At 43.8% G+C, this 20,195-nt stretch overlaps 1 protein-coding gene across 1 annotated transcript in view; it reads left to right on the top strand.

The window, feature by feature from the left end:
- The window catches only part of Cdh13 (cadherin 13), a 973,690-nt gene that overhangs the window by 188,389 nt on the left and 765,106 nt on the right, over nucleotides 1-20,195 (top strand). The window contains exon 2 of the mRNA XM_005073074.4: nucleotides 18,533-18,644. Coding sequence (XP_005073131.1) covers nucleotides 18,533-18,644 — 112 coding nt within the window. The remainder of the gene's footprint in view (nucleotides 1-18,532; nucleotides 18,645-20,195) is intronic.

Genomic DNA, 20,195 nt, shown 5'->3' with positions numbered 1-20,195 from the left:
CTTGCTATAAATAGAAGGCAAACATTTAAATAAGGCACAACCATGAATTTAAAAGAAATGCTTCTGAGGATACCACCTAAAAATATCTCACAGACCAGAACATTGAATGTAGCCCACTTTGAGAAATATTAATGAGCAAGAAAGCCAAGCTGAAAGAGATATTTATTTTCAAAAGAATACAAATAGATTAGGGGTAATAGAAGTCATATAACCGGGGAGAGTCTGCTGCCTCTGAATGCAGACAACACCCACCATTATAAGGCAGCTAGTACCAGTCCCTGCATTCTGTGATATCCCTGGCTTGGCTTAGGAGGGCCCGCCCTCCTCATCCTTCTTCATGACAGGATGAGCAGAATTCAGCTCAACCAATAACTGCATTCCCATTTGCATTTTCATAACCAGCCCTTCAGTTCCCCAGGTGTGACTTTCATTTATAGAAGAGAAGTTATTCAGTGAATGGATATGTAGTCCCTTTAAAGCGGCATTCATCACCCTTGAAGAATCTTATTGAAGAGTCTTCATCGTCTTTCTTCTAACACTGGCTCTAATTCACTATCAAGATTAGGTGGAGCCTAGCGGAGCTTTCCTTAAGCATCTTATGATAAAATGGATTAAAGTCTTAAAATAGATGAGGGGCCCAGTGGGGATCAAGCAAGTCAACAAAACACCCCCAAGTTTCTTGCAAGCAGTGTGAGCACTATGGGTAAACCGAGAGGAAGAGATGCAGGATAGTGAGTTAGGTCACCTGTTGGCTCCTTATGGGTAGGCTGTCATGTGCCACAGAGATCCCTCACCTGGCACTCTACTATGCTGGCTTCCAAGTGCCCTGCCCTAGTCCTGTCTGTCCACATGTCCCTACTGCAAAACCTTTGCCTGTGCTATACAGCTCTGTCTTTCCCCTCCTCACCAAAGAAGCTCTCATGTGATGCCCAATCCCTGTCACCCAGCTCTAATTTTCTCACACAGACTCAAGGTTCTCTGAATTATCTTTTAAGAAAGAATTTTTGTTTTCATTGTATGTATATGCACATACTTATGTATGCATGTGTGTATGCACATGAGCCTATATGCGTGTGTGTGTGTGTGTGTGTGTGTGTGTGTGTGTGTGTGTGTGTGTGTGTGTACCCATGGAGGTCAGAAAAGGAACTTACACCCTTCTTGTTCACAAATCAATTTTCTTTAGATGTTGAAAAACAGTTTCAGGTAATACTGAACTGACAGAAAGTTCACCAAACAATATGAAAGTGCTAAGTGGCTTTTCCAGCTTCATATTTCCACATCCTTCCACAGTTGCCCTTTCCTCCCATGAGGCGAATTCAGCTATGGGGTGGCTCCTTCACAGAGGCTGAAGAGACATGTGTGGTCTGCTTGGTGGCAGGAGGCTTATGGAGGATTTTGTTTTTAGCTCTTGGCCCACGTTCACCTACTAGTTTTCTGATTCTATGGTTGGTATCACCAGCAAGAGAGTGGCTAGTTTAGCCTGAGGTACTGTGACCTCTGGATACCAGTGGCTGTAGTCTAACCATATTGTAAATGTTTACTAAGCTTAGGACCAGACAGCCAACATTGCAGGTTCTGCAGGGCACACAACCTCTGTCCCAGCTACCAGATTCTGGGTGCTGCTTAGTGTGAAAGTGAAAGCAGACAGTAGACAAATCAATGGTCACTGTTGGTTCCAATAAAGCTGTGTTAACACAAAGAGACAGTGGGCCAGATGTGGTCTGTGGGCTGTGATTTTCCAGTCCATGGTTCTGCAAATGGGGTTCTGCAAATTAGGACAAGGGTTCAGAAGACAGGAAGACAATATGGTTCTGCAGGATGCTGCCCTTTCAGCTCTTTCCTTGTGACACTTTCTTTTGGGTCTGGAGTACGCCCCTCCTTTAGGCCTTCAGACACAGGTGCGGTGACTGTGCCTAGTGTTACAGGGCTGCTTCCCCACATGCTGACCCCACTCTTTGACCATGCCCTTGACCATTTTTATTGTTACTAGTCCTATATCCAGGGCTTCTCCTCAGCACAATTTGAGAGCATCTGAATATCCTGCTTGGCACTGGGGCACACACTACTGACAGGATTCCTGACACATTGATGCTAAACATGAAGCGCCCAGACTCTCCAGATCACTGGCTGCTCTAGGACTCTGTCCTTCCTCCTCCCCTGATCCTTCCTAAAGCTGTCATCCCGCCTTAGAGCCTTGTGCATGGTGATGGCCTTGCTGGCCACCCAACAGATAAAGTGGCTATGATGATGTGTCCTTCTCTGATAGACCGTACTTGACCTTGAAAACAAGTCTGTCAAACTGACTTTCGGCTTCCTGTGGAGACTCTAGTGGGAAGGTCCTCCTTGTTAATGTATTTTTCACTGTGTAATTTTTGAAGATGAGCCCTTCTCCTCCAGCTTTTACTATGGGGAAGATATGCTATTTTCCCCTATGAAGAATCAAACTTCCTTTGAAAGCGATAGGATTAGCTGAAGCTTTGAAATATTGTATGAATATAGTTCGGGTTGGAAATATCCAAAGGACTGACTCATGAAATTTCAAGTAATTGAACTTCTGGAGGGAAGCAGACATGATAATAATAATTTTCAAAAGTTCTTTGTAAACTATTCCAGCTCAAACCTTTTTAATTTTGTCAGCTCAGAACCTGCTGGAAGTTTGCTTGTCAGGGAAGAGACTGGATTGCAGGCAAAACACCTTGCAGTTTGATAGCAGGAAGCTCCGTGACTTAGTGGCTTATATTCATACATCACTTGTTTGTTTGGTTTTAGTAAGCTGGAGTTTCAGAGGCTGGAGAAGATAACACTGGCATGAGCCAAGGCCTGTCTTCATCACGTTAGCATACCTGTCCCCTCACACACAATATTAAACAGGAAGGGCTTGAGGCTGTGAAAAAGTAACTTAAATAGTAGAGCAGACACAGGATTCCCATGGGCTGGAAGAAAGTCAATGTGGACACAGGAGGTTTGGGTAAAGGATAGGTGTGGCCTTACTGTAACATGAGAAGCTTCTCAGCATCCCATTGAAGGGAAACTCTTGGTGTGAATGTGTATAGCAACACATGTTTGTGGATGCCGGGTGACAATCATAGCCAGTATTCCTTGGGTGCTGTCCACCTTGCTTTTGAGGCAGTGTCTCTCTCTGAAGCTCACCAAGCAGGCAAGCTGACTGCCCAGTGAACTCCAGGGATCTATCTGCTTGCCTCTACTTCCTCAGTGCTGAAGATTGCAAGTGTGCACAAACACATCTGGCTTAGTGTGTGTGTGTGTGTGTGTGTGTGTGTGTGTGTGTGTGGTGTTTGGTATATAGAATTCAAGTCTTCCTCTTGGTAAGGCAAGTACTGTAATGATGATGCCATCTCCCCAGTCTTCAGGGACTTATCCTAGGAGTATTAAGAGGCAACAATGAAAACCCAGATACCCAGAGTAGCCAGGAAGGGGTGCAAATGGATGGAGAGAGATGGGTACAAGACAAATCAATACAGAGTCACAGATGCATAACTCAGTTCACTTTTATGTGGAACTTGGGCAAAATGGAGTCACACACAAGGCAATTGGCCCATTGCTGGGATTACATGGACTATGGTCACTTGAAAATGGAACTCTGTCTATCATGAGTCACACAGGCTCTGTTGCCCTCTTTAATTCTGACCTCACTGCTGTCTAAATTTCAATCACTTAAGGCAAATACTTGATATTCAAATATCAGGTTGCTGACAAAATAAAGACCATATAGCAGACATTGTCGCCCTAAGGGGCCTGGGTCCACTAGATTGTAATACCTCTCTTAGTGGGAGCAGGACCTTGGAGCACAGTTTATAGATGGTATTGGACTGAAGGAAGCCAGCATGGCTATCCTGACTGTAGACAAACTTTCAAGGCCAAGCTGATTATCCTTCAGCTAAGTAGAGTGGCAGCTCCCTAATTATGTCAAAAGGCAGGATTATCTCTGATCATTTGAGTTAGGACACTGGGTAATGCATCAAAAGCAATATTTCAATAACATGTGGTTCGAATCAAGAATTCATGGCATTTCTCTGACTATAAAGCCAGATTGTGGTATCTCATTTTCCCCATTAGTAGAGGGGTTTTCCAGGCTGTTTTCAACTCATATTAGGGTAATCCAGTATTCTATTACAGGATCTCACTGCCAGGTATCAGGCAGTCTTGTGGTTCCAACTAAAAGACATTCGAAAAAATTGCCTAGCTGGTGTTGGTGGCGCAGGCCTTTAATCCCAGAACTGGGGAGGCATAGGCAGGCGGATCTCTGTGAGTTCGAGACCAACCTGGTCTACAAGAGCTAGTTCCAGGACAGCCTCCAAAGCCACAGAGAAACTGTCTCGAAAAACCAAAAATAATAATAATAAAAAACAAAAGAATTGCCTAGACAGTACAAATTTAATGTGTACCTGTATATCTCATTACATTGGAGAAACTTGTTAGCATAACTATACACATCTCTGCCTGTACCAGTATTTGATGGTTTCCCAGTATGACAGTACCTTGTTCTGACTGGACAAGCAGTACACAAAGAAAGGGGACTGCTGAACTTTGCCAAGACAGGGTAGGAAATTTCTTCAAAATTTCCTGCTTCTGAAGAATACTTGTCATATACTCTCGGTCTGTAGATCAAGGTTGGATGCCCCATCGTTGCAGAGGAACCTTGGGTGACTGTCTAGGCAGCCAACTGTTTTGTCATTTCTCACATTTTTTGGAAGTCACTTGCTTGCACTTCCTACTCACTCAGATAATATTATTCTCCTTCTCAGATCTTTGATGGGGTTGAAGACTAGACAGTGACAGTGACATTTTTCCTGAATCTTGTCAAAAGACCTATTAGGTTCAAAACTTTGGACTCTTCAGGAGAGGACAGCTATTGGGGTAATCTCTATAAATTTGTCAATTATATGGACTGGGTGCTTAGAATGTATTTTTTTACTTGATAATTGTTCTTGGTGTATGTGGTTTCGTTTTTATTAAGGTTATTACTTTTCCTTTCTATCTGGACAATACTTGCTAATAATTATTCTTATATATAGTTTTACTATGTTATGATTAGAACCTTTCCTTCTCATTTAGACAAAAAGGGGGAAATGTTAAGGGATTTCTGTCACTGGTCCACATCTGCTAGCCAACAGAGAGGAGTGCTTTTTTTTTCTGGGGGGTGATGTTCTAAGAGTTGGAGCTTTCATTGGGAATGGAAGTGACCAAATGAAAAGGCAGGGCAGAGAGAGGCATGGGATCTTTTTCTGAACCAGGAATGAGTGGTGAATTCAGCAGCTGTGGCTCCATTCAGAATCCCATTTGTCTTGTGATATTTGTGCACAGATTTTACTTACTAATAAATGGTGAAATAATGCTGAGACCCTCCTTTTTCACACAATGGTAGTATTTGCACCACAAAAGTGGGAAGGCACATGAACAGAGGTCTTTCTTTCTTGGAAAGTTGATTTAAACAACTACCAGGATTCCCCTGGGCAACTCTCTCCTGGAGACCTCCTCTGCTGCTCTCTTGACATCTGAGCCCAATTTACATTTTATTTAAATATTATGTTGAAATCTTAGTTCCTATTCTTGAAATATAAAAGGAAAAAGTTGCAAACATCTAATTAATTAACTGATTTATGTATGCTATGGTACTAGAAATTGAACCTCGGACCTTATACATGCTAGTCAGTTACTCTATCACGGGGCTATATCACAAACCCATGTATTTTCCCTTTCTTTCTTCCTTCCTTTCTTCCTTCCTTCCTTCCTTCCTTCCTTCCTTCCTTCCTTCCTTCCTTCCTGTCTCTCTCTCTCTCTCTCTCTCTCTCTCTCTCTCTTTCTTTCTTTCGAGACAGTGTTTCACTAAGATTCTCAAGATGGCCTTAAACTTGCAATCTTAATGTCTCAGCCTCCCACAGAGCTGGAACGAAGGGATAGAAAACCAGTCATGGTGGCACACACCTTTAATCTCAGCACTTGGGAGGCAGAGGCAGGCAGATCTCTATGAGCTAAGGGCCAGTCTGGTCTACATTCCAAGTTTCAGTCTAGGAGACCTGTCTTCAAATGAAAATTTTTTACTTCTTCCCTTTTCAAAAAGTCTCACTTTAAACAAAAAAATGTTGATACAGACCTCAAGGAGTTGTTTTGAGATACCTGAATCCTTCTGGTTGTTACTCAGTCTTTGCTCTAAAGAGCCAGTATGTGGTCCTTCCTAGTAATTATATTTTGTTTAAAACAGAAGAGCCCATGAGCAAATTAAGCCATATTGATGTGATTTGAGACAGGGTTCCACAGCCATCTTCACCCCACCCCCATTTCCTTGAGTCCCTCCTCTTCCACATTCTAACACCTCCCCCACAGCACTAAAAGTAAATATTTACATTCCAGCCATTCCTGTTACTACTGCTGTTCCTTAGAGTTATGAACCGTGTCTTACTGATTTATATTTATCTTAGCACTAATACAGAGCAGGAACCCAGTGACTATTATATCATTGAATGAATGCACCAGAATATGAATAATTGGCATCTAAAGAGCAGCCCTTGCATTGCCTTCTGATCTAGAGTAATTTTTTAATGCAGCAAGATGCAGTCAGATTTTAAAGAGAGAAATGCAGATTTTTTTTCTCTCAAAACTGGGGGAGTTGTGCATGCTGGAACTAAATAGATTTCTTGCCTTTAGTGCCATTTTTACCTGGTTTTGTTCTTTCTTTTCTGGAACTTTCTTGAGTGAGAACCTTTTGCAGGGAAATTTACAAGATAGACATTTAGTTCAATAGAAGAATTTTCTGTATGTGAAAAAAATCACCAAAAGGACTTTGCCTCAGAAAGATAATTAATAAAAACCTGCCTGTGTGTTGACAGATCTGACATATTGTCTAATGTCTGGCAGAGAAGAAAATGTGGCGCGTCATACAGTTAGAATAAAATGTTCCACTTTACAGCAAAGCCAAGGAGGAACGATAATTATTTCTAAGCAAGAAAAGGTCAGAGTCTGGTTGTTAAATTGACAAAACATTGGGTCTGGATATGTCTTTTCACAACATCGCAATCTTCTGTAGATTTCCCTGATCTCAACAGTAAATATTGCTGGGAACGGGAGAGATGGTGGAAGGCATTTTCTTAATTGTCTTGTTGTTGCGATAAAACAGCCGACAAACCAATTTAAGGGAGGGGCTTATTTTGCCTCACAGATTCTCATGGGGGGTGGTGTCCCTGAAGCATCTGGTCACATTGCATCCACAGTCAAGGAGCAGACAGGACAGGGAAAGAGGCGGAGGAGAGAGAGGGGTAAGAGAGAGGTGGAAAGGAGGGGAGTGGGATGGAGAGATAAGGGAAGGGGAGAGAGAGAAAGAGAAGCTCGTATGCTTGTACTCACGGGCATACCCAAAGGTGGTTGTCGATATTGTTCAGTTGCTGGTACTTATCATCACGGACAGTTTGGACTAGTGCAGGTGTCTTTGTAGAACTTTGCCTTCCTGCGTTTGAGCAATTCATGTATTTTAGGCTAACTAACAGCCCCTATACATCTTTGCATCCTAATTCACTGAGTGTGCGAACATCATCTGGGTGACCCAGAGAAGTAAGATTAATCACAACACTCTTCATCAAGGGATCCGTGTAGCAGTGAGATGCAGGTAGCCAGTGTTGATGTAAAAACAGGAATGACACTCTCCTGATGGCTTCCAAGATGGAGGAGGGAAGCTTTGAGTCAAGGATGTCAGTGGCTGAGCTGGAAAGAAAAGGAAACAGATTGTCCCAGTGCTCACAGCCTGTGGATGCACTGGAGACAATAATGGTGTGGTTTCTAAGCCACACTAGGCAGGCACAATTTTTCTTTCAATGCACTAAGGCGTGTTCTTTTGGGTGTTTATTTTCCTGTTGAGTTTTCCATTTGAGTTTGCTTGATTAATCCTGGAGCCTTAAACCGAAAGAGTTAATTCTTTTCAAACAAAAACTGATTTTACTGAATTGCTTCTGGCTGGGTTTGAGGCAGACAAGTCTCATCAATCCAATCCCATTTTGAGATAACTAAACATCTTCAAATAATCTTGCAAACAACCCCATGGCTTGTTATTCCCACTGGATAGGTTCCCTTCTCTTGAACTAGCAGCATAGTATTTGCATTTACCAAACCTCTGGCATGGAACATTCTTCCTTATAACCTGCCACTTGAAAAATTTCAAATCATTTTTCCAATAGGGTCTTATATATGATGTGGTCCAAGCCTCATCTCTCACCTAAAAAGTATGTTATTCCTTCTTCCACGCTTCTGTTGCATACTGTACATGCTACAATAGATTAATACAAATAATAGCCATGTTTGCCTGGAGCAGATTCAGGAAGCCAAAGTCTGTCCTAAACCTTCTTATCCATGGGCCTCTTGATCTAAACAAGTAGATTCATTAGTTTACTATGCAAATGAGGAAACAGAGGCACAGAGGAGCAGAATGCAGCTTGTCGTAGGGTCACACAGCAACTAAGTGGAAAGACTGGGATTAGAACCTATATTGTCTTAGCTCAAGAGTCTTTACCTTCAAATACTTCAAATATTCCCCTACAAATTTATTACATGATTTATTACACTACATTAATGATGTATGTCTTTCTTTCCTTCCAGATGTTCATTAAAGGCTTTGTCCATTTCTCAGTCTCTAGCCTCTGACCCAGAAACTAGCAGATAATAAAAAGTTTGAAATTCGACTAAGGACTAAAGATATAACGTAGGAGCAGAGAACTTACATAGCTTGCAACAGTCCCTAGCATCAATCCCCAGCATTTCAAAATAACCAACCAAACAAACAATACATAAGTATGAAAACTGAAAGTTTTTGGAATGCAGCTTTGTTAACTCACATAAAAGTGAATATTGTGGTACTGACTTTAGACCCAGCCCTCAGGAGGTGGAGGCAAGGGCTCAGAAGTTTAGGTCACCCTTGACTCCATGAGTTTGAGGCTGACAGAGACCCTGTCTCAAGAGAAGAAAGGATAGTCCAGAGGTACCAATGAAATAGGAACTCACTCTCTGAAGCACAAGAGCAGACCGAATGGGAGGAACCTGCCGATGTCCATCAGTGTTCAGGAGAGAAATACTGAGGACAATTGCTGCTGGTGTGGTGTGTGGCTCCCTTCCTCTGGAGTCCTTCTGTAGAGAATCCTCTTGTGTCATTTCATTTCCTCTCTGTGCAAACTCCTCTCTGTCTGCTGTGTGGTTTCCATCTTCAGGGCTGCTCCAGTCCCTCTTACATGGCGACCCTCTGCCCTCACATCCACAATCATGCCTATTGATTGACTCTCCTATTTTCAAAGATCCTTGAGTTTGTTCTGGATCCTTCCACATCTTCTAAGATAACCATCTTATTTTAAATCAACTGATTCTCAGACTGGATCCCTCTGTGAGATATGTAACCCAACATATTCTCAGGGTATAGGGGCAAGGATGGTGACGTTTAAGGCGGTGTCTCATTTTTTTCTATTCCCTGTGTATTGTTTCATTGGAATTTCTCAGCTGCTAAGTACCACAAAATAAGATGTTGCATCTCTCAAAGACAAAATGGACAGATGACCCATTTGTTAAAAGCCACAGAAATGGCCTCATGGTCAGAAAGCAGAATTTTTATCAGACTATCTTTGAACTGCCAGCCTGCAAATAATGATCCAGAGACTTATTATTAATTATGAAAGCTTGGCTTTAGCTTAGGCTTTTCCCCAAATAGCTCTTATAACTTAATTAACATGTATATGTTCTGCCACGTGGCTCAGTTACCTCTTCTTAGTACGGCACATTCCACTTGCTCCGAGTTGGCAGGTGAAATCGCATGCCTAGATTCCTCCTCTGAGTTTCTCTCTTTGCCTGGAAGTCCTGCCTAGTCTCTCTTGCCTGGCTATTGGCCATTCATCTTTTTATTACACCAATCACAGCAATACATCTTCAACACAGTGTACAAATATCCCACAACACAGACTTGTCTTAGTTCAGCCTTTGGTCTCATTCTTTTCCAGATTCATACAGTTAACTCCCTTTTCTTTTAACTTAAGGGAAAGCGGCCAGCACAGTCTCATTCAATCTGAAATGAGGTCCAGGGTGTTGGTTTCAAATTGTGTACAGAAACAGCCACAGGACTCGCCAAGGGGCAAGAAGCACACACTCTGGCTTGTCTCCACGGGAATGACAACATCATTTCTAAATATCTGTTACCTTAACAGCTAGGAAGGTAGCAGCTACTTTTGCTCCTGCAGCTTTAAAACACCACGAATGTTTCCAGGAAGTTGGACTCCAGCAGAGTGTCAATAATAGGAGCTTAGGAGTGCCTGCCTGTGCCAGTGTATGTGTGTGAGTGTGTGCAGGAGAGCCTTGGATGCTGTCTTCCTAGGCTGTTCTTTGATAGTGGGCCTTTATAAACCCTCTTAGGAGTCTGAGCTTTTGGTGTTTGTCAGGATAAAGAGTCAATAAAAATACAGTGCTTTAGCATTTCTGCGTCCTGCAAGTTAGAGACAGAGAGAGCTGTCTTTCTTAGCCGTCTCTCTTACCCGCTAGCCTAAGACCCTTCAAACTGGTCGCAGCAGAGCTACTCTGACAGGAGCTAACCCGAGGTGCTTTGTGATAAGGAGAAAGCACCTGTCCATCCTGGCTAATAGCAAACACTGAGTTAGCCCCTACTAGGAAAACAGCACTGGAGATGTGAACAGCTTTGTCTGGAAGAATAATATCGGGAACTGGCTTAAGGGAAGGTGAGATCTGAGGCTATGCACAGCCCATGAGATCATTATTTGTGGCACGGAGTTTCTTTGTGTTTATGCTGCTCTGGACACGCTGTGCTAATCTGATTCTTTCTGTCTTGCTATTTCTTACTGGCCACTGGGACAAGTCTGCCGATTGCAGGGCATGGAAGCTCTGTGCCTGTTCATCGTGTCACCAGCCAGGCCAGCTCTGGAACAGACACCCACAGACCTCAGTGAACTGGCCCATGGTGATATGGCTGCCTCTTGCCAGCCCCTTCCCCTGGATGTCTGTGTTCTGCACAGGGACTTAAGTCAGTGTACTTTCTATTGGACCATACTGACATCATGGAGTTCTTCATCTGTTTTTCGTTGAAGGAGGAAGGGATCATATGGGACATTTCAGTGTTCAGGCTGGAGTGGCGGCAATCCATCTAGGTTCATTGTGTTAGCCATTTATTTCTGGCCAGAACTATTGTGATGGAGCCAGCAGCACAAGGTGTGTGTACCTTTATGACAAGTGTCCAGAGACTCGAATCAAGGAAGGCTCTTGGTTCCAGAGTCAGTCTCTAAGTCTAAAGTGCAGGTGGGCAATTTGGCTACTTGGAAACCCAGGGGAGAGTGCCAGGGAGCCAGGGAGTAGAAGGTAGGCATAGTGATTTGGTGCCATAAGGGCATCCCTGGAAAGTCCTCTCTATGCAACATGATGATTTTTCTTTATGACACAAGACATTCTGTCTGATAGTCACCAGGTCCCCACACCATATGCTGCTAATTGACAACGACATTAGTTTTTTGTGTTGCTAGAACGAGATAACTGGCAAAAGCAACTCAAGGGAGGAGGGTTTGTTTTGGCTCACAGTTGAAGGGTACACAGTCCATCATGGTGGGGAAGTCGAGGCAGCTGGTCCCATTGCATCTGCAGTCAGGATGCAGAGAGATGAATGCAGGTACTCAGCTTGCTTCCCCCTCCCCTTTGCCTGGGACCACAGTCTATGGAATAGTACCACCTATATTTAGGGTGGTTTTGCCACCTCAATTAATCTAATTTAGATAATCCTTCTTAGATCTATGCAGAGACTGTTTCCATGGTGATTCTAAATCCCATCAAGTTCACAATTAAGACAGAGCATCACACACCACAACATGGAGAGAGAGGGGAACGGGGATACTCCTTTCTCAGGAAGGAAGGTCCAGGGTTGGCTAGGCTCTTGAAACAGCACCTGTCAGGATTAACATACCCAGCCAGTTTTTCAAAGAGAAAATGTTTGTGCTGTGGGGAGAAAGGAAGCCCCAAGCCAAGTCAGGTGTAAAGAAGATGGCCTGATGACCCGCTCTTGGTTCAGATACATGAGTTCAGGGCAGGGAATCTTGGAGGAAGGACAGGAGCTCTGAGCTGCTGCCACTTTAAAGGTTACTTGATCCTTTTACAAAAGTAGTTTTCCTTGCTCAGCCAATGCAGATATAGGGGCTATCACTGCAGGACTCTGATATGCATATGCCCTGTTCTGTTCTACTTTTGGATGCATGTTCCTGCAGCTCCTGTTTGCACAGGTCTGAGCCATCATCCACTGGGTAGTTTTATAATAGTAGTATTTTAATGACATCAGTTCCTAGCTGCCCTGGGAACAGCAGCAAATTGTATGCATTCATTTAACTACAACATGCAGAGATAACAATGAAGATGTGTGAGAAATTCATGTGTGGCCATCCCCTCTGCAACCATCTCCTCGCTTAGTCTTCAGAATACTCTGCCACAGATCAGCCTTCCTCCCATTTTCCATCTGGGAAAACTGAGACACAGGTGACTCACCCGATGGGACTCCAGCAATATAGCTGGGAATTGTACTGAACCATGTAGATCAGACCCATGGTTATTGTCTTTCCAGGACATGAATCTGCTTCCAGAGCCGACTGATGGTAATTTTCAAATAATGGGTATCCTTTGGTGATTATAAAACTCAATAGTTGCCATGCTCACAGTGATGCATCTGCACCTATTGTTTATGCGCAGCGAGTACTAATGCATAAATGAGCACATGAACCGTATCGGAAGACCGTTATTGTCATGGTAGTAATGATATATCTGAAGTGCTGGCAGGTTATGCCTGGCATAGCTCCGTAGGGTGTGGGGAACAGTCTGTCCAGGTAGGATCTTTGTACCAGTGACATTGAATCCTGATGCAGAAAGTCTGAGCCAGCTTGGGAGGAAGGCCAGGTGTTAGTTCTTACAACATTACGTGATGGTGGTCCATGACCTGCCCCACACTTCTCAGACTGTAGTCGGGGAGTGGAGATCCATGACGAGATCACCTGCAGATACAGGTGTGAGTTCTGAGAATCAGGCAGTGCCTAGAACATTTCTTTCGTCCCTAAGCAGTGAGATGTTCAGCCTTAGGAAGTGCTGCTCATCTGGACTTTCCTGTAAATGCAGTTTTGTGATTTCAAGGAATGCTGCAGCATTGCCAGAGACACACAAAATCACTCACACGAAAGTGGGGTGTATGGAGTAAGGGGTACGCCATGGGATGGGGAGGAGTCTCAGCAGGTAAGCACTTGTTGCTCAAGAATGGAGAACACAGTTCAGATCCCAGAACCCACATAAAATCCAGCTGGGTGTTATGGCCACCTGTAATCCCAGCACAAGGAAAGGGAGACAGGGGTCCATAGAGCAAGTGAGACTGACTCGAGTTAGTGAGCTCTGGATCCTAGTGAGAGATTCAGGCTCGTCATATGAGGTGGAGAGCAACTGAGGAAGACACTCAACATCCACCCCAGGCCCTGACATGTACAGGTACACACATGTGCCCACACACGTGCAAACATACATATATGCATATGTAGATCTCCATATATATATGTATATATATATGCATATATATATATATAAAAGAATAGATAGGTGTCCATTCCTCTCCATTCCTACCATCTCTTTTAGTTCCAAGTTTAAATCAGAATGGTTCCTCTTCAGGGGATGGATCTTGTTGAAGTCCCTAGATGAGGTTAGACCCTCCTCTGCCCAGCTTTGAAATAGTTCCAAAGGATGTCATGCTTTCCTTTCAACTTAGATGTTCATTTTAGTTAGTCATTTATTTAAATGAGGATTTCCCAATGCCTTTCTCCTTCTCTGGACCATAATACTGCTACAGTTAACATCTATTGACCACCTCTCCTGGGCGGCACTTTCCTAATTACATTCCATGAATCATCTCATCGAGCCCACACACATCTCTCTTCTCATGTTTCCTAGATGAGAAAACAGAGGTTTGGAGCATCTACAAAGCACACCAAATCTATCAGCAAAAGGCCAACCAAATTTGAACAAGGAAAATGGCCCTGGTGACCACACTCTGGAAGGCTGCACTGCAATGCTTCCCTAGAAGTTGCTGGCTGGGCTGGTTTATGTTTGTCAACTGGGCACAAGCTAGAGTTACCTGGGGAAAGGGAACCTCTGCTGAGGAACTCCCTTCGTCAGACTGTCATGTGGGCATGTCTGTGCGGGTGTTTTCTTGATTAATCATTGATGGGGCAGGGTTGGGGGTGGGCAGGAGCCCATTTTGGGCGGTGCCAGCCTCAGGCTGGTGGTCTGGAGCTGTTTAAGAAAACAGGTCGAGTAAACCATGGGAAGCCAGCTGGGCTCCTTCATGATCTCTGCTTCAGTTTCTGCCTTGAGTTCCTGTGTTGGCTTCCCTAAATGAGGAACTGCAACCTATGAGCCAAATAAATAAATCATTTCCTCCCCCAGCCTGCTTTTAATCAGTGTCTCATCACAGCCATAGAAAACAAACTAATACCCTGACGAGGTGTGACAGAGTCTAATGTATGCCAAGACTTCAAATAATACCTGGAAGGACAGACAGAAGGAATACCTGATGGGACACTTTCATCTCATTAAGTCATCTCCTTCGAATGGCAGGGGCTACTGTATTTTACAAGCTGCACTGGCTACTGTTTTATTTGTTTGTTTTAGGTTTTTTGAGACAGGGTTTCTCTGTGACTTTGGAGGCTGTTTTGGAGGTTAGTTTTATGTTCACTTGACACAAGGTTAGTTTTATGTTACTGGAGAGGAAGGAGCCTCAGTTGAGAAAATGCCTACATAAGATTGGGCTGTAGGCAAGCTTGGAGAGCATTTTCTTAACTAGTGGTTAATGGGGTAGGGTCCACCCCATTGTGTGTGGGGGAACCCCTGGGCAAGTGGTCCTTGGTTCTATAAGAAAGGAGGTTGAGCAAGTCCCGTGAGGAACACGCCAGTAAGGAGCACCCTTTCATGGCTTCTGTCTTAGCTCCTGCTTCCTGGTGCCTGCCCTGATTGACTTCCTGCCCCGACTTCCTTCAGTGATGAGTAGTGATTTGAAAGTGTAAGCCAAATACATTTTTTTTCATCCCGAAGTTGCTTTTGGTAATAATGTTTCATCACCAGATTAGAGACCCTAAGTAGGATACAAGGTATTTAATTTTTGGTTGGTTGATAAACCTACCCCCAAATTCACAAAGATGAAACTATGCCGTTGGAAGGTCTAGCATTGCTCCAACTTCCTGGGAGTCAGCAGCTGAAAAAGGATGGTTTTTATTTTAGAATTCTAGAAGAATCCTGAACAGACTCTGTCAAGAAATCAGGGCAAGGACTGAGCATAGACAGCACAGAGACTAGGCAGAAATTACTGTTCCCTGATAATAACCAGAATTTCTCCCTCCTAGATGACTAGCTCAGTGTCCCCAGGGAAACTGTGCCTTCCTCAATATGTCTGGGGTGACTGGTTGACTGGTCTGGGATTTGAAGGCCGAATTAGCCAATTAGGAGGTTAACATATAATTGCAGGCACAAGGTGTGACCTTTGCCCATTTCTGCTTAACTGAATTAGCATTAGAGGGTTATAGATTTTCTGCTTGCAACAATGCTGGCAAATTATTGTGAGCTCCAAGTCTGCATTCCACAAATGTGCCACTTAGGATATCATCTCTATGAGGACTTGAGAAGGAGTCCAGCTAGAGCCTGGTCTCTGAACACAGAGACTCTTACAGGCAGACCGGAAAGACACTGCACTGCTGTCCTCCCTCCCACTATGGTGTGAGAAGGATGATGTCAGGCAGGGTGGTGACTTCTCCACCCTTCACTCCTCTGAAGTGGCTCAGCCTGGCCACACCATCAACCTCCTGAGATTGATTCTTGCTCCTATTCCTTGGGGTTCAGTGCTTCCCAGAAGGCTGGCATTCAGAGTGGCGCCCCTGCTCCCCAGCGGCTACCCTTTTGTGTATTGTTTGGAGCTTGCTGGCAGGAAAGATAATGCACCTTCTTCACTGCTGATGTGCCCTGGTTAAGAATTCAACATCTGGTTTCAGGATTCGTTTTCTTTAGGAGCAAGTGCTGAGACAAAGTTTTGAGTGCAAATCTTTGGAGGGCTGGTCTCAGATGAAGACTGATAGGGGAAATCAGACAAGGACAGAAGGTGGCTAGTGCAAACTGAATTATCAAGCCAGATACTCACCATGGTGCACAACTGGAGTGCTATTGCAGGTGGAAACTGGGAGACTGATCACATATCTTCCAGCCATCTTGAAGGACAGGGGGCTGGGTGTGTGAGCTAATTCCCCTCCTGTGCCATCACAGAAAGGCTGCCCCTAAGGATGTTACACTTCTAAGGATTCGATGATGGTGACTTCAGCTCGGATTAGAGAAACCTTTTTATGCTTTTTGGATAGCTAGCTTAAAAAATTAAAACATAGAAGTCTCTAGAGCAGCAGTTCTCAACCTCCCTATGCTGAGACTCTTCAATACAGCTTCTTGTGTTGTGGTGAACCCACCCATGCGCACCACCATAAAAATATTTTTGTTGCTGCTTCATAACTGTAATTCTGCTTCTATAATGAATCATAATGGAAACATATGATGTGCAGGATAGCTGATATGCGACCTACAAAGGGTCTATAGTCTGGAGAGAAGGTCTGAGGGCCGGAAGTAAGCAAGGTTCTTTCCAGAGGATATTAAAATTAGATTCAGGTTCTGACTCCACCCGACCATGTGTAGATCTTGGCCATAGTTAACTTGCTTCCTAGAAGTTTAGGTATTCTGCAAAATGTTGCCTGTGCATCATGAGGCTGCCAAGGAGGCTATCCCAGATCATGTTCAGGGTTAGCTTAATTCAGGACTTGCCATGTGATAAGGGCTCAAACCCCTCGGCTTTGCTTTTGAAGACTAAGAAGCAGACCTGTATGAGTGTGTGAGGTAGAGGTTGAGTGTAGCAGGTGAGCCCAGGCCAGGCCTCTCTTCCAGAAGATGAGAGTCTCTGCTTATAGATCTTAAGCCCGCTTGTATTTAAGTTAAACCTTGCTCCAGAGAGCATCATGTGCTTTCACATCCCAGAGCATGTAAGTGACTCCCATGGAGTTATGAGCAAATGTCTACTAACCCCACATAGGTCACTCAGATTCCATCCAAGTCTGACTTGATGAGCCAGTGAGAATAATAGGGACTACTCAGAGGAGCATTTGGCACCCCAAGAAGATCCTCGCCCTTCTTAGCAATGGTTAATATTTACACATCATCCTGGATGAGAGACTTCATGTACAGTGTGAGCCTCCTAGTGTATTACTTTATGAACCATGTAACTCTGCCTGCTACCTGCCCCACACCTGAGAATGTTGGTGAACTCAATCTCCTAAGTATCTCTTATGGGTAATCATTTTAGCTGTTCTGTTTTCAAAACAGCAATGGCCAGGCCATGCTTGGAGGAAAGTACTTTACAATGATATACCCAGGTTTTATTTTTGTTCGTTTTGAATGATTGATGAGGAGAAATCTCAAGGACAAGAGTGAGGCCTTGGAAAGAATTGTACATTTTATATTTTTGCCAAATTGGCAAAAGTGGAAAAAAAGAACTGGTGAAATTAATTAAAACAGCCACTTTTATTTTGCACCATATATAAAATATTATCATTTCAGTGCACATGTGGATTAATAAACACCATGACCAAAAGCAACTTAGGGAGGAGAGGGTTTCTCTGTCTTATATATCCAGATTATGGTCCACCATCGAGAAAGTCAAGCAAGAACTCAAGCAGAAGCAGGGAAGGATCATTGGAGGAATGGATGCTGCTCATTGGCTTTATCCTCACAGTTTGCTAAGTCGGGATCCCCTGCCTAGAGGTCACACCACCCACAGTGTGCTGGGCCCTCCCACATTCACCAATTCACAGTGTCATACAGGCCACTGTGGGTGATGCCACCCCTACCATGGTGAATATAGTTTGTGTCAAGTTGACAATATTATACCCAACAATGTCTCAGTTTGGGGTCAGCTACATTGCTGGTGTTCAGTGGCCAGCTGTGGCTCACTGCCACCATGATAGCCCAGGGCAAAGGTCCAACAGACATTGGGATACTTCTAGAAGTAACTGCAGAGGGAAAGTTCTGTTTTCTTTTTCTCCTTTATGGAGATGACATTGTTCCTTTGCATATATGAACATGAAGCTGGTTTTAACTCAGGCATCGCTGGAAATTGACAGTTTTTGTAATGAAATTTCACACATGGCAACCATAGTGTGATTCTTAGCAGGTGTAAAACTCTTAGGACATTATTTCTTTAACATCAACTTAATGGAAGTCGTAACACCTGTTCCTAGTTTTGCATCTTCCAGAAAAAAAAATCTCATTGCCAAAAATGAGCTGTTGGCAGCCAGGAGAGTGCGTCAGCTTACCTCGTCGTTTGGGGAAATGAAATTAAAACCTCAGCTCATTTCTAAAAGTTGCAGATTTGGTGAAAAGGAGGAAAAAAGTTAGCAGGGCAAACATGCTGGCTTCTGCTGAAATATTGATTGCTTCCTTTCCTCAGGTGCTCCTGGTAGCATCTGCGGATGATTTGGACTGCACTCCTGGATTCCAGCAGAAAGTGCTACACATTCAGCAGCCGGCTGAATTCATCGAGGACCAGCCTGTTCTAAACTGTAAGCCATTCCAAGATGCCTTGGGGCCACTCATGTGGACTTCCCCGATGTTTGTAATGTACCACAGGATGTGAGATTTCCTCATGTTTTCTGGTCACATTTCTTATGTCACTCCTTGGCCCTGGGCGGATACTCCAGCTTGTGCCATAACACGTGACATATGTCTCCTCTCAGCATTTTATCTCCAATGATTCTGCCCCACAATCAGGAAGGGGGACTGCCAGCCTCCAGGGTGACTGTGCTGTGTGGCAGGAATGAAATCTATTTTCGAAGGGCAGACCCAAGAGTCAAATCATTGCCTTCTTATAGATTGCTGTTCTACCTGCCGTTTCTCACCTGTAGCATTAGATCAAAATAATGGCGAGAGCAGGATATTGGTGGCCGGGAATCAGTAGACAGAGGAATCAGAGCTCTTGTTCTCAAAGCTGATAAGATGCTCTTGAAAAGAATCAAATCTTTTTTTGCTATTCCTGTGGATTAAACTCAAATCCCCCAAATTCCTACTCATTTCCTGAAAACGTGCATCTCTCAGATCTTGTTACAATCCTTCACTGTACTTAACACCAATATTGTATCACTTTACCTTTAAGAGAACCAAAGCCTGGAGACAAATGCCTATCGAGCTCAGTTTTTACACAGTGGAGTTTGAAATTGGTGGTAGACCTAGCCAATTAATTATTGTCTTTGGAGCACCATTCTTTTAACGTTTTCAAAGATTCATTTTATCTTTGATCATGTGGCTGTATTTGTGTGTGTGAGTGTGTAAACATGAGTACGGTTGCCTGAAATTGCGAGAAGGAGGCGTTGGGTCTCCTGGTATGGAGTTACGTCGGTATGAGCTGCCCAGTGTGGATGCTGGAGCCTGAATTCTGGTCCTCTGCAAGAGCAGTAGGGGCTCTTTACTGTTGAGCCATGTCTCCAGATCCCATTCTTTGGTATTGGAGGATAATAGATGTGCAAGCAGTGACATGATTTGGTCAGGTGCTCAAGGACACCTATAAAGATTGTGGTTGCATATGTGTTTGCTCTTATGGACTGGGGGTGTCCTTTTGTGCTAGCCCTATTCCTTCATTTCAGTGGTAGTTGTATAATATATGGACAGACAGCAGCTTGACTGATCAGAATATTCTAGGAGGCTGGTACCTGTTACAGGATTTAAAGGAGTACAGCCATGAAGTTGGGATGGTGAACATTGGGGTCTCCAAGGCTGGGAACACCTTGGCACGATGACATCAAAGAGATCATCTGAACAACCAGAGTCTAATGATGAGGTACAAGACCTGAATGAGAAGCACACAGCTTCCTAGTAACCATATTTCTGAGCATGACTCTGGGGTCAGGCCATCAGGAACACGCATTTGTCCCTTGATGTCTGCACTAATAATGAATCAACATAATTCAAGTAGAACTTTGATTGATGACAAACATTCTGACTTTTCACTTCTCTCACTTTTGTGCCTGCTTGCCTGTCTATCTGTCTGTCTGTCTGTCTGCCTGCCTGCCTGCCTGCCTGTCTCTGTCTCTTGCTTTCCTTTTTGTTTTTTTGTTTGT

Source organism: Mesocricetus auratus, unplaced genomic scaffold (genome assembly GCF_017639785.1).
Source record: "Mesocricetus auratus isolate SY011 unplaced genomic scaffold, BCM_Maur_2.0 Super-Scaffold_6723, whole genome shotgun sequence".
In the NCBI taxonomy this organism is placed as follows: Eukaryota; Metazoa; Chordata; class Mammalia; order Rodentia; family Cricetidae; genus Mesocricetus; species Mesocricetus auratus.
The sequence above is the reverse complement of the archived record's forward strand: the minus strand, read 5'-3'. Positions and strand labels throughout refer to the sequence as shown.